Consider the following 12,620-nt stretch of genomic DNA (forward strand, 5'->3'; position numbering starts at 1 on the left):
AAAGGCATAAAAGTATTTAGGAAGGCATAAAACTTCTAGGAAGAAGTCACAGTTAGCAATACAATCTATAATTTGAGAAAATTAAAGTAACCCGGCCAGAATATTTCAACATAAAATCATCTTTTTACTTCACTGCTTGTTAGGTACAGAAGCCAGATTCTGAATCACTAATGAAGTATATAGAATTGTTATCTCTTCTGATATATTATTACATCTATGATTTTTTTGCTCTCACATTTTAAGAAACGTTATTTTCATTAAGAACTTAAACTAATCATAAACTACAGTCAAATATTAAGTCAATCAGCTGATAATTTGGAGTACGAAGTTAAAATAAATAAGGATTTCTGTTCTATATGTAATGTTAATTTTCCAAGAGCTGTCTGGTTCATTTATTTTTGTCTTTTGGGGAACATCCAATTCAAATTTCTCAAGCGTCTATTTAATCTCTATTTAACTTTTAATTCCTGAAGTAGACCAAAGAAAATAAGTGCCTGCATCTTTGAATCTCAAACCAACTTTTACATACTATAATTAAGCACTATCCATTTTCACTTAAGGAATCTTCTGAAAAGTACTGTCATTTATGGTTTACTTGAAATTTTAACTTTTTTCTGTTTTCATTGTAGTAGAACACTGAAACTTAGATTAATGCTAAATGAGACTTTAAGAACATTTCATAAAGTGTTATTACTTATCTGGAAGTATGAAGTAGATTTGGGGGAGGTTTTCTTTAAGTAGGGTTAACAGTAGCAATGAGCACACATAACATCCATATCTTTGTTTCCAAATACCATTCCACAATAAAATCAGGGCTAAGCAGAGAGGCTGGAATATTTTGCTGTGACAAAAAGCAAAGACATATTCAAAAAATTAGGGAAACAAGTGAAAATGACACAGGAGCTATTTGGAAGTGTTCCCACTAGCCAAATTTGGCATAATTTGAGCACCAAGAAGAATAAGGATAGTAACTGATAACAACTGAATAATAAAAGAATCCATGGGTCCAGAGTGATTCTAAAAAGGAGAACAGAGCTCCTCTACAGAATGCCAGCAAACATGCAGAAGGAATGACAGAATCTGAAAAAATAATTTTACAACCACGATTGAAATAATTTGAGTAAAAATTATCCATAGATGTTAAAGCTTTCACTGGGTGAAATTTTGTTAGGGAATAGAAAAATTCAAAGAGTTTCAATGTATCACCCCATAGGCTACTTACTAATTACAAAGAGAAGGTGCCTTTCAGTGGAAAAATCTGGTAGACTCCTTAATCAAGTGATCAAACTTAGCACCACCAATTATAGAACAAACTGACATTATGTGCAATGGGAATGTCACAATACATGATCACCTATGTAATATTTTTGCCAAAAAAAGTTTAAAGTGAAGTGAAGTCGCTCAATCATGGCCGACTCTTTGCAACTCCATGGACTATAGCCTACCAGGCTCCTCTGTCCATAGGATTTTCCAAGCAATAGTACTGGAGTGGATTGCCATTTCCTTCTCCAGGGGATCTTCCAGACCCAGGGATTGAACCTGGGTCTCCTACATTGTAGACAGACGCTTCACCGTCTGAGCCACCAGGGAAGTCTATATGATGAGGAAACTTCAAATTCAGATCTACAAAAAAGTAAGTCTAGAACTGTTCTAAGGAATGTCATCTAAATGAAACATCTATGATTGGCTCTGGATGCAAAAAATCCATAAAAATCATCTGGAGATAATTTGGGAAATCTAATCATGGACTGTTTGCTACATAATATTATTGTACCTATGTTAAATTTAAGTGTGACATGGCATGCATGCTAAAGTATGTAAGTACAAGAAGCCATTATATCTAAGCCACTTTCAAATGGCTTACTAGTTGTGTGTGTGTGTGTGTGTGTGTGTGTGTGTGTGTGTGTGTGTGTGTGTGCAGATGAGAAGGGGGCAGGGGTGGGGAGAGAGAAAGAGAGGGGGAGGAGTGGATGTCGCATCGCTGCACATGTGTAATATGTTCACTGCTGTACATGAAAAGTACACAGCTATTTACTGTTGCTATACTTTTAACTCCTGTGTGGATTTGAAAGTTTTCAAGAACAAAAATGGGAAAATATGTATAAACACAAGTAGGCTGATATGCATACCTTGACAAATATTACTTAATCACTCTGACAAATATTTCTTAACTTGTGAGCTGCAGTTTACTCAGGGCACTCTAGAGAAGGGGCTAAGAGCACACGTGCTGGAGTCAGGCCACCGGGGCCCCAGATCTACCTTGCAGAGTATTCAGCTTCTCTCTGCTCTAAAATGAAGATCATAGGTTGAACCAGAGGAAAGTGTCAGCACTGCCATTTTTTACTTAAAAAGTAGTAAGCCAACAGGGTGCATATAGAGTTTACCCATAGGTTTATGGGGATGATTAAATGAGAAAATCCAAATAAAGTACTTAGAACAGTACCCACCTCATAGTAAGAGTTCAAAAAAAAAAAAATCTATAAACAGAATTATAAGAACAACAAAGAGGAATTGCTACAGTGTCTAAGAAACTGTATTAAGGACTAGGGATAATAAAATCAGTAAGAGATCAAGTCCTCACCCTCAACTAGCGAAGATGAGTGAGGAGAGACAGAAGTAAGCAAAGATATCTTAATAACAGATATGTGTAGAGGATACAGGAGAGGAAGTGATCAATTACATAGGTTTAAGGGAGTCAGAAAAGGTTTTGGAAAGGAAATAGTGCTAACAGATTTCTTTCAAAATACGTGTAAATCTATGGCTGATTCATATCAATGTATGACAAAACCCACTGAAAAAATAAATAAATAAATAAAGGAAAAAAATTTACAAAACACGGATACCATAATATAAGAATTCATTGAGATTATGATGAAATACAGACTGCCAGGTGGCACAGTGGTAAAGAATCCACCCCCCAATGCAGGAGATGTAAGAGATTCAGGTTCAATCCCTGGATTGGGAAGATCCCCTGGAGTAGGAAATGGCAACCCACTCCAGTATTCTTGCCTGGAAAATTCCATGGACACAGGAGTCTGGTCGGGCTACAGTCTGTGGAATTGCAAATAGTCGGACATAGCTAAGCAAGCAAGCAATGATGAAATACATATTAGGTGAAAATTATATGTGTTTTAGCTAAGGAGATGATGCTCTAATTTTGAATAGGGGTGCTGAGCAGTCATCAAAAAAGACCAGAAAGTGTTAAAGTAACATCACCACTTCCTTCCGTGACCCAAATCCTTATGTTTAAAGAGTCACTGATAGACAGTGAGTTGAGCCATTTATTAACCACTTTTAAAATGGAACCAAACGTGACTGTACCCAGAAATGCAGGATGTCAGGCATTCTGTCAATGCGGCTCACTTTTTTTTTTTTTTAAAGGAAAGCATTACTTCACTCATTGTTCCAAATTTATCTGATGGAGGACCTTACACAGAAACTTGAAAACAGATGTTCATCAAAAAGGGATTGATTAAATAAATGGTGGCACAAAGGTCTCCCTGCCTCCAGGATTGTGGACTTCAATTCAGGTATCATCTGCTATTAGAGGGACCGCCACTAAAAACAGGCTTCACCATGATTTCACCATGCCATTCTCCCCATGCACTCACCGACTCCCCTTCATGCTTAGTTGGAGCTCATCATGTTGGTTCAAACTTTTTGTATGGCATTCACCACCACATTTCACAATCTGACTCCTGCCTATCCCACCAGTCTCCTCTCCATTCACATCCACAAACAGACCAACTAATGGTAGTTCCCAGGAAATCACATACTCCAATACTCCCATGATTTTACACAGACTGTTGTTCTTCCCTTTGCTGGACTAACATCTAGACAGCTTCAATACTCAGCTTAAATAATATTTGCTTTAGCCCCTCATTCTGATTTTGGGGCCCTCCTCAGCACTTTCATAAACCTCTGTGCCATAAACTATATGTATATGTATGTATACACACACACACCCCATCCTATATTATCACAAGTATTATTCTTACCTTGCTCCTCCACTAGACTTTGAGCTCTTCAAATACACAGCATCTGTTCTGAAATTTCACACAGTCTCCTAACAAAGACAGACATGACAGGTATACAAGGTGTTAAAAGAATATAGAAGAAAGAATTTCTCAGCAGGCAGGCAGGAGTAGGGAAAATGTCAGGAAAGGCTTGCAAGAGGAAATGTGAACTGAATCTTAAAAGATGAGTAGGAATTCACCATGTGGATGGGTGAAGTGCCTTTTATTCAGAACAAGCATCATAAACAAAGCCAGAGATGTGTGAAGCAGAGAGGGTCTGGCAGCACAAGGATAGTCCACTGTGATTATGTCCACAGGACAAAACATAATCCTTCTAAGATAAGGCAGTCACCAGCTTAAAGACACTAATACTCAAAGAATCAACATTTCATCCATAATGGCGAACAATTAATCAACTGTAAGAAGTAGATGTCACAATCAGATGACACTTTGTCTTTTCAAGCATGTTCATTGATTTAAGAACCTTCCTCAAGTGTTAAGATCTTTCATACAATATGTGGTAAGGTCATAAGAAAGGCAGACAAATTAAATATAGTTATTTTCCCAGTAAACTGTCTTTCCTAAAGATTAGTAAGATTACAGCATGTTCACATTTTTTATTTCTTTTATATAGAAGTGACTGGTCCTTATACCTTCAAAGTACTGACTGAGCTAAAGAGGTATAGGACACAGTCCCCAGATTCACGGAACTAACAGTCTAGCAGAACAAATGATATAGATCCACAAATAATCCCAGTGTAGAGCAGGATGAGACAGGTGCCACGCCAGCATTATAACTCAATGTAGAGAAAGAAGAGACTTCCTGTCACTCAAATTAGGAAGGCAGAATGAAGGTGGCATCTGAGCCAGGACCCGAGGCAGGGCTGAATCACACTATATTCTAATAAGAAAGAATATAAACTTCTAACATAAGTGTGGGCTTCCCCAATGGATCAGCTGGTGAAGAATCTATCTGCAATAGAGAAGCCACAGGAGATTGCAGGTTCGATCCCCGGGTCAGGAAGATCTCTTGCAGTAGGAAATGGCAGCCCACTCCAGCACTCTTGCTGGAAAATCCTATGGACCGAAGAGCCTGGCGGACTACAGTCCAAAGGGTAACAAAGAGTCAGACATGACTGAACGACTAAGCACACGCGTGTGCTCGCGCGCACACACACACACACACACACACACACACACAATGTAGCTATTCATTCCTAACAACAATTCATTCTGAGTTGAGTATCTGCTTAGAATTAGAAGTGATAGTGATGGGATACAGAAAAAGCTAACCAAAAGGGGAAGAAAGATAGAATGTTTATAGAGAGTGGTTCTCTTTTTCAGCCTTTGATATAAACAAATGTTGAATTACTCATTTCTTTCGGCTAAAGGCCAAAATGGTAAACTGGAAGGAAGCTTTGTCGAGAACCAAAAACTGTCAGAGAACATTTCAGCCCACACACAATACAGTATTTTCCCTCTCCCACAGTCCTCAGATAAGTTTAACGTTATTCTTCTATGGAGGAAGTTGTGAGGATTATTAATGTTGATGGAAGATGATGGTGGGGAAGGAAGTTGTGAGTAGGACAGAAGTGAAGAGACCATTCAATCCCAGCTGGTGCCCCACTCAGATCTGGCCCTTGAGCTCTAGGCCTGGAATCCACCACAGTATCACATCTCTCCACTTCCGAGTCTCACAAGAACTGATAGATGTCACATCCAACACTGAGGTCATCCCCTGCACTTTCTCCCATGTTCTCTAGCCCATCAAATCACACACCAGAAACCCGGGCATCATCCTTGATTTCATCTTCCTCACACCATCTGCTATCATTTTACTGAATGTGAAATAATAATTACTGAACTAAGTGCTTCACAGTTTTCATTTGATCTTCATAAAAAAACCCAATAAGGTTGAGTTCTTAATCTATATTTTACCAAAAAAGAAGCTATTGCCCAGAAAGGTCAGGTAAGTTTCTCAAAATCACAGGTCTCGTAATAGCCGGGTCTGACCAGCAAGCCTGAACTCCCCACCCCTGTCCTAATACACACCTCTCCATCCTTTCTTTTTATTATCCGTCAATCCCTATTTTTCTCTGTTCCCACCAGAGTCACTCAAGATAAAAATTTTTTGCCAGGTTTACTGTAACAGCCTCTAGCCCTGAGCCTCAAAAGGCTCTCTCTTAATTGCCAACCAGCAAAAATGTTCAGAAAGTGGCCCTAGAACCCAAATGCCTACAGATCCTGCGCATCTGTCCTGAAGCAGTGAGTCCTATGGTAAAATAGAGTGCATGCTTCGTCCAAACAGGCCAGCACTAAGCAACTCCAGCCCACCAATTCCTTGTAGCAAGATGAGCAACTGATTTATCAACAAAGCCTGATCTCCATTTTTCCTCAGAAACACTGGCAACTATTTTAAAAAATGTTCAAACTCTCAGTGAGCAAAACTAAATTCACCTGTATGCTAGATCTGATGTATGTGTGTGTGCTTAGTCGTGTCTGACTCTTTGAGACCCCATGGACTGTAGCCCATCAGGCTCCTCCTCTCCATGGGATTTTTCAGGCAAGAATACTGACCCATCAGAACCAGCTTACAACTTCTGAAACACAAATCTGATTAGGCAATTCCACTGCTTAAAATCTACACAATGTTCCTCTACAACTCTGGGATAAACACTACTCTAAGATGCCGTCAGAGGCCTTCCACAAGTCAGCTCATTTCTCCCTCTCCCACAGCACCTGTCATCACATACCCTTCAAACACACACCCCAATGTCCAGATGAAGGTTCTCACATTTCCTGGGATGTGCCCCTCACTCTGGCTTCTGAAGCTTCAGTGTATTTTTTGGTATGGCCCGGGTGTGCTTCACTTGACTTAGCCCTCAGGATACAGCTGGACCACCAGTCCATCACTCTTGGCTGAGACACTGTCCACTGCGATGGGCTTTCACAGTGCCTATCTCAAAGCACACCTGCATCAAAACACACCTCTCATCCAATATCGTCTTCATCTGTGGGCCTTCAACACAGACAGGAAATGACATCAACGCCTGTAGCTTCATCTTACTGATGTCTGCAGTGGCTGGCCCAGGATGAGACAGGGAATAGCCCTCAGTATGTAGCTACTGAATGAATGAATCAACTGAAGCCCACTGAGTCTGTGAAATCTTCCTTGATCCACTCCGGCAGAAGTAGTTCTTCCTCTAAATAGCCTCAGCTCTTTAATCCCTAACTCTTGCCTACTTCAGAATCCCGGAAGGAATAAGAAACAACCATCTTATCGAATAAGCTCCTCCCAAGCAAGAGTCCATGTTTTACTAAACTTGGATTAAACTTTTACTAAATGTCTCTCTCCCAGCCCCTAACTTAGCTCCTACCCTTTAGTAAGCTCTCAAATGTGTGTCAAATAAATATCTAAGCAACTTTACATGTAATTCTACAATTCCATTCTCAGTTCTTCCGGTTCCTTTTCCCTGGGCTAGGGAACCAAAACCATACCTCATTCTGACGTTTGCAAATGGATGTTATTAAAGAAGTGGAAAAGGAATGGTTCAGAAGCACAGGCAGTTGTCCAATGACAATTTTTACTTTAGACATGAATAATTTGAGAAATTTTCTACTACTTTCAAGGGATTATTTCCAAATGATGGGCATGGTAAACAAAGTGTAATTTAAAGCATGCTACATACCATGGATGTTATCATGGACCCTAGTAAAACACCGTTTCAAAGTTTCAACACTTATCAAGAACTGTTTTGCATGAGGAGGAGGCATTCTCCTTATGGCCAGCAACAATCCTGCCAGTAGGTTTAAAGATTAGGAAACCATGGTTCAGAAAACTTAAATAAAACATCTAGTATGTCATAGTTTGTGAGTCACAGGAAAGAGTCCTGAACCCACATGTGCTAGGGACAAAACCCAAATTATATTCTTTGGCTCTGACTCCTTACCTTCAGTCATAGCTCTGCTAGTTAATCCTATAGCTGACAGTAAATATAAGATACACATGCTTTGATTTTTAAGTCTCTCTGAACAGAAAAAAGTCTTAACATTTATTTCTAGAACTATCAATCTTGTTCCCAAATGGTTTCATTAAAATCTCCCCTTAGAGACACTTTCTCTGACATGTAAAAATATAAAGTACATTGTCTTCTTGGTACCAAATCCATAAAACAGAATAACACATATTTCACCAAAAGTTTCCAGTTAAGTATCATAAGGATGATTTGTCAGGTGACATTGTTCACTTCCAAAAATATTTAAAACAAGAAACTTCTTATGCACCAAAATCATAGCACGAACACTCCTAGGTGCTAGTACAACATCTTACATATGTTACACAATAAAAATATTTCTTACCTGATTTTTCCATGGAGAATTAATTAATACGAGACACAATTCTCTCAGGTTAATGATAGGATGGTGTTAGTAATTTCATTTGGTGGATTTTTTTTTTTGCTTCTTTAAGTATTAAAAATATAAACTGTCCTTTAGGTTAGAATGGAGGTCAACTTATTAGATTCGTAAAACAGAAGAAGAAAGGAATTATAAACTGAAATGGAAAAGTTTAATGTAAGAACTGAAAACAAAATTATGAACAGAATAAACACATCTCTAAGGAATACAGCTTCCCCCCAAAAAGCAACTCAAGAACACAACTAGTGTTAAGTTTTATTAATAACTTTATAAAGTTATTATTGAGAAGTATGCCTTTCAAGACATAGATTAGCCGAAATTATTTCAAAAAAGATGTTCATCTAACCTTTGAGCGGGCACCTTATCCTGGCTATTCTCTGCCTTAAGACGTAGAAAGCTGCAAAACAAATGTCCAAAAAAAGAAATTCCAGATCTTTTCTCTGTAAGGAGGCTGGACTTGGGCATTTATCAACTTGTTACATTCCCGGAGACTTACACATTTGCAACTTTCAGTGCTTTTCTGAAACAAAAAAAAAAAATCTAGGACATGTTTAAAATAGTAATATTTTAGTCACCATTTTGTCATTAAAAAACATTCTGTAACAAAAATATTAACCAATAATTGAAGTTGTGCTATTCTTTCATAGTTCAAATTCTAAATTAAAATATTTCAGACCTCTAGTGACATTGTAGCTTTCAATCCAATTTTTAATCTTCAGAATATTAATTTTTGGTTCCAAGAGACAGTATCCTTTTATTTAAATGAGTATTGGACAAAATATCTGAAAAAAAAATTAAAACTTTTGATCAATTAGTAACCAAGGCTGGTAGTTTTTTAAATTGATATATTTTTTTACTTACCTGTTTCTTACATACTGTGTTTCCCCTTTCTCTCCAACTTTGGGGAGGAAATATTAAGGTTTTTTCTTTTCCTTCCACAGCATTTTCTTCTTGCATGGCTGCTTTGGTTGTCAATAGCAACGGGAATTAGTGGGAAAGCTCAGCCATTTCACTTGAAGATACAAATAACCCAGTATAATGAAAGTAAATGGAAGAAATCTGAAACACTACTAGTAATGGTCAGGGTTCGACCAGCCTAGAAATCCTAGAGGTAAGGGAAGAGATGATTTTATTACTTCTCTTTTGGATCAATGCCTTCTTAGCATAAAATATTAGTCTTCTTTAAAGCACAAAATATTCACTTTAACTGTCTATTTGTGTTATTTGTTTGTATAATTTAAAGCAAGGTGAATAGAGCCTTCTTCGGGGTAGTATCAGAAGAAAAAAACTGTAAGTCCAATTTGACTCATAGTAGTAGTTTATCGATCCAGAATGATTGCTTTGTACTTTTAAAGGCACACATAACATTTGCTTTTTTAGAGTATTATTTTCATGTCTGTTGGGTTTACAAGTTAGCATGTTGTTTTCGTTGTTGTTGCTAACTTTAAAAGAACTCCTGATGTTGAAACATTTCTTAAAATAATGAAATATATCAGGTACAATCTAAGCAAAAAGCAGAAAATAAATCAAAGCATAAATTGCAAATTATATTCTGGATCACATATTAAGGAAAACTATGACTATGGTTATGTATGAGAAGGAAAAATATAAAAGGATACTGTTTCTTTAATATTCTTTAAATATCAATTTTGAATAATCTATCAAGAAAAAATATTAAATGATTTTTTTAAAAAAGGTGAAACAAGCTAATAAAGAATAGCAAACATCATTATTTTCTAACTAGTTATGTTAGTACCAAGCAGCCATACAGTTCTGTATAGTTTATTTTTGTCTCATAATATCTTAGTTGGGCCACATTTCTCCTACTTCACTTAAATCAGTGTTGACACACATAGATTTAGCAAGTTTTATGGTATTGGTATCTACATCCATTAAATAAGACTTCCAGAATGAAATTTTAGCCAAGGTCCCATATTCTATAATTTACATTTTAAAACTATACAAAACTGCATTTTAAATCAAAGCAATGTTATACTTGGACTAATTATTTCCAGGAAGTTTCTGGAATCTATTCTCTAATGATGTGTAAGGAAATTTTCATAGGCAACCATCACCACAATTTTTGTGAAAGCTGCCCAAAATAAATGTCCTGCATGTATTTTTTTGTGTGGTATAAACCCCACGGTGAAAAGCACTAAAATAGGATTCATTAGTAGCACATAATATAGAAACGCCTGTCCATTTTCTCCTGATAATCAGTTTTCCAACAGCCACTATAAAAAGCCATGGTGTTTAATACATGCAATCCTGCCAGCTCCAAGCCACACAGTGAGAACTCTGAACTGCAGAAGTCTCTCCTGAGACTTGCCCCAGACCACCGCTTCAGTTCACCCGAGGGTTCCCAGTGACACTCTGACTTTACAGACAGGTCTCCGTGATTATTAGGCATCCTTAAACATCATAAGCACTCTGATGACTTTATAAAATTGTAACTAATATAAACCAGAGAAGCTAAACAATTTGGGGATGTCTTTTCTTGCCTGCTAAACACAGGTCACAGATTTGGAGTCCATTCTGGGCCCTGGACAGAGTTAGGGAAAATAAGGGATAAGAAACCCAAAGGAATTGAGCCTCTGTATTATCCAAAGGGATCCCTATATTATGGTGTATCATCACACAGCCTCTGAAGCATGATACACACACTTCCTTCAAAGCGATAAATCCAGGCTCCCAGATGAAAGGGACTGGTCCTCCCAGAATCTGCACCTCTATCTTCCAACCCTAATTTCCAACTGGAAAAAGTAGTAACTCTTAAGACATTCTCCATGTCTCGACTCAAAATTTCATGTATTTCTCATTGTCAAAAAAGTTAATATTAGCCCAGGAAACACTATTTATAGACAGCTCTCCAACTCTGCATGTTTATTAAAGCAACATCCAAGACAACAGATCCCATGAATAGAATTTTGAGTAACAACCTGGAATTTTCCCACTACTTTGTAAGTATTTAAGTTATAAAATTCATCAAACCTCAACACAAGATTAGAGAACAGAACATTGAACAAATCTACAAATTACCTTTTCATAATTTTGTATTTTCTCCCCCATTTTAATTGCTTAAGAAAAAAACATGGAAAAAAATATTATCTGGGAAAAAAAAAGAAAAAAACACAATTTTGCCTTAATTAGGAAATAAGCTATACAGGGGGATATCGTAATTTTGGACCATACACCGCTGCTGCTGCTGCGTCTCTTCAGTCGTGTCTGACTCTGTGCGACCCCATAGACAGCAGTCCACCAGGCTTCCCCGTCCCTGGGATTCTCCAGGCAAGAACACTGGAGTGGGTTGCCATTTCCTTCTCCAATGCATGAAAGTGAAAAGTGAAAGCGAAGTTGCTCCGTCATGTCTGGACCATACACAAAGATGTAATAAGCTTTTTAATGCATCAGTGATTTAAAAACAATCTAAGGGGCGAACTTGAAACCAACATTATCAATATGAAACACCATGAAATATTTATGTAATCAGATGAACTTAGGACAATTTATCTAGTAGAAACTATCACCATAGTAAATTGTATAAAATCATGTACCCTAACCCATGTACATTAAAAAAAAATATGTTTACATATAAGCTGCAATTTGTGTTTTTCTATTACTTGCTATTTGTTGGCATGAAAGCACTTGGACAGTAGATTTCAAGTACCTACAAAACCTTAACAGTGAAAGAAAAGAAGAGGTCACAAAGGCTTTAGAAAAATATTTTGGGTGGCAAGAAGCTAATATTCAGAAAGTTGATCCAAGGAGTTAGTTTCTGTGCTAAATACACACCTCTGACCATTTAAGGATTTTTCATAGAAACTGAGTTTGAAAACTTTGATCTATGAAAACAAGGCTAAAGTTTCGTAAAACAGCATTGTTTTTGGCAAAGTTAAGCATAAATCCAAAAATATTAGTTTCTTCATTTGTGTATATTAGTGCAAATTTTAACAACTGTGATGACACAGTCCCTAAAAGTTGAGAATAAGTCAATAATATTTACAAAAGACAACCTTAACCTTGTGATATAATGATGTTATAATAGGAAAACAATGTCAGATTTGGAGAATTTATATCATTAATCTACAGGACAGTTAAAGACATACTGACCAAATTAAATGTTCAGTTTTAAATTTTATTTGATTCTAGACTACCCTCATTCAAATCACCTACAGCAAATCTTCAGTC

General features: G+C 37.1%; 1 protein-coding gene across 6 annotated transcripts in view; it reads right to left on the reverse strand.

The window, feature by feature from the left end:
• The window catches only part of NPNT (nephronectin), a 76,242-nt gene that overhangs the window by 47,743 nt on the left and 15,879 nt on the right, over positions 1-12,620 (reverse strand). For 3 of the 6 annotated variants that reach the window (XM_061164264.1, XM_061164262.1, XM_061164268.1), the window contains exon 3: positions 8,779-8,829. The exons of 2 other annotated variants lie outside the window; for them this stretch is intronic. In XM_061164264.1, the coding sequence (XP_061020247.1) occupies positions 8,779-8,829 (51 nt within the window). Of the gene's footprint in view, positions 1-8,778; positions 8,830-8,928; positions 8,948-12,620 lie in introns of those variants that run through there. One more of the 6 variants, XM_061164267.1, reaches the window with a different exon arrangement.

This window comes from Dama dama, chromosome 17 (genome assembly GCF_033118175.1).
Source record: "Dama dama isolate Ldn47 chromosome 17, ASM3311817v1, whole genome shotgun sequence".
Lineage (NCBI taxonomy): Eukaryota > Metazoa > Chordata > Mammalia > Artiodactyla > Cervidae > Dama > Dama dama.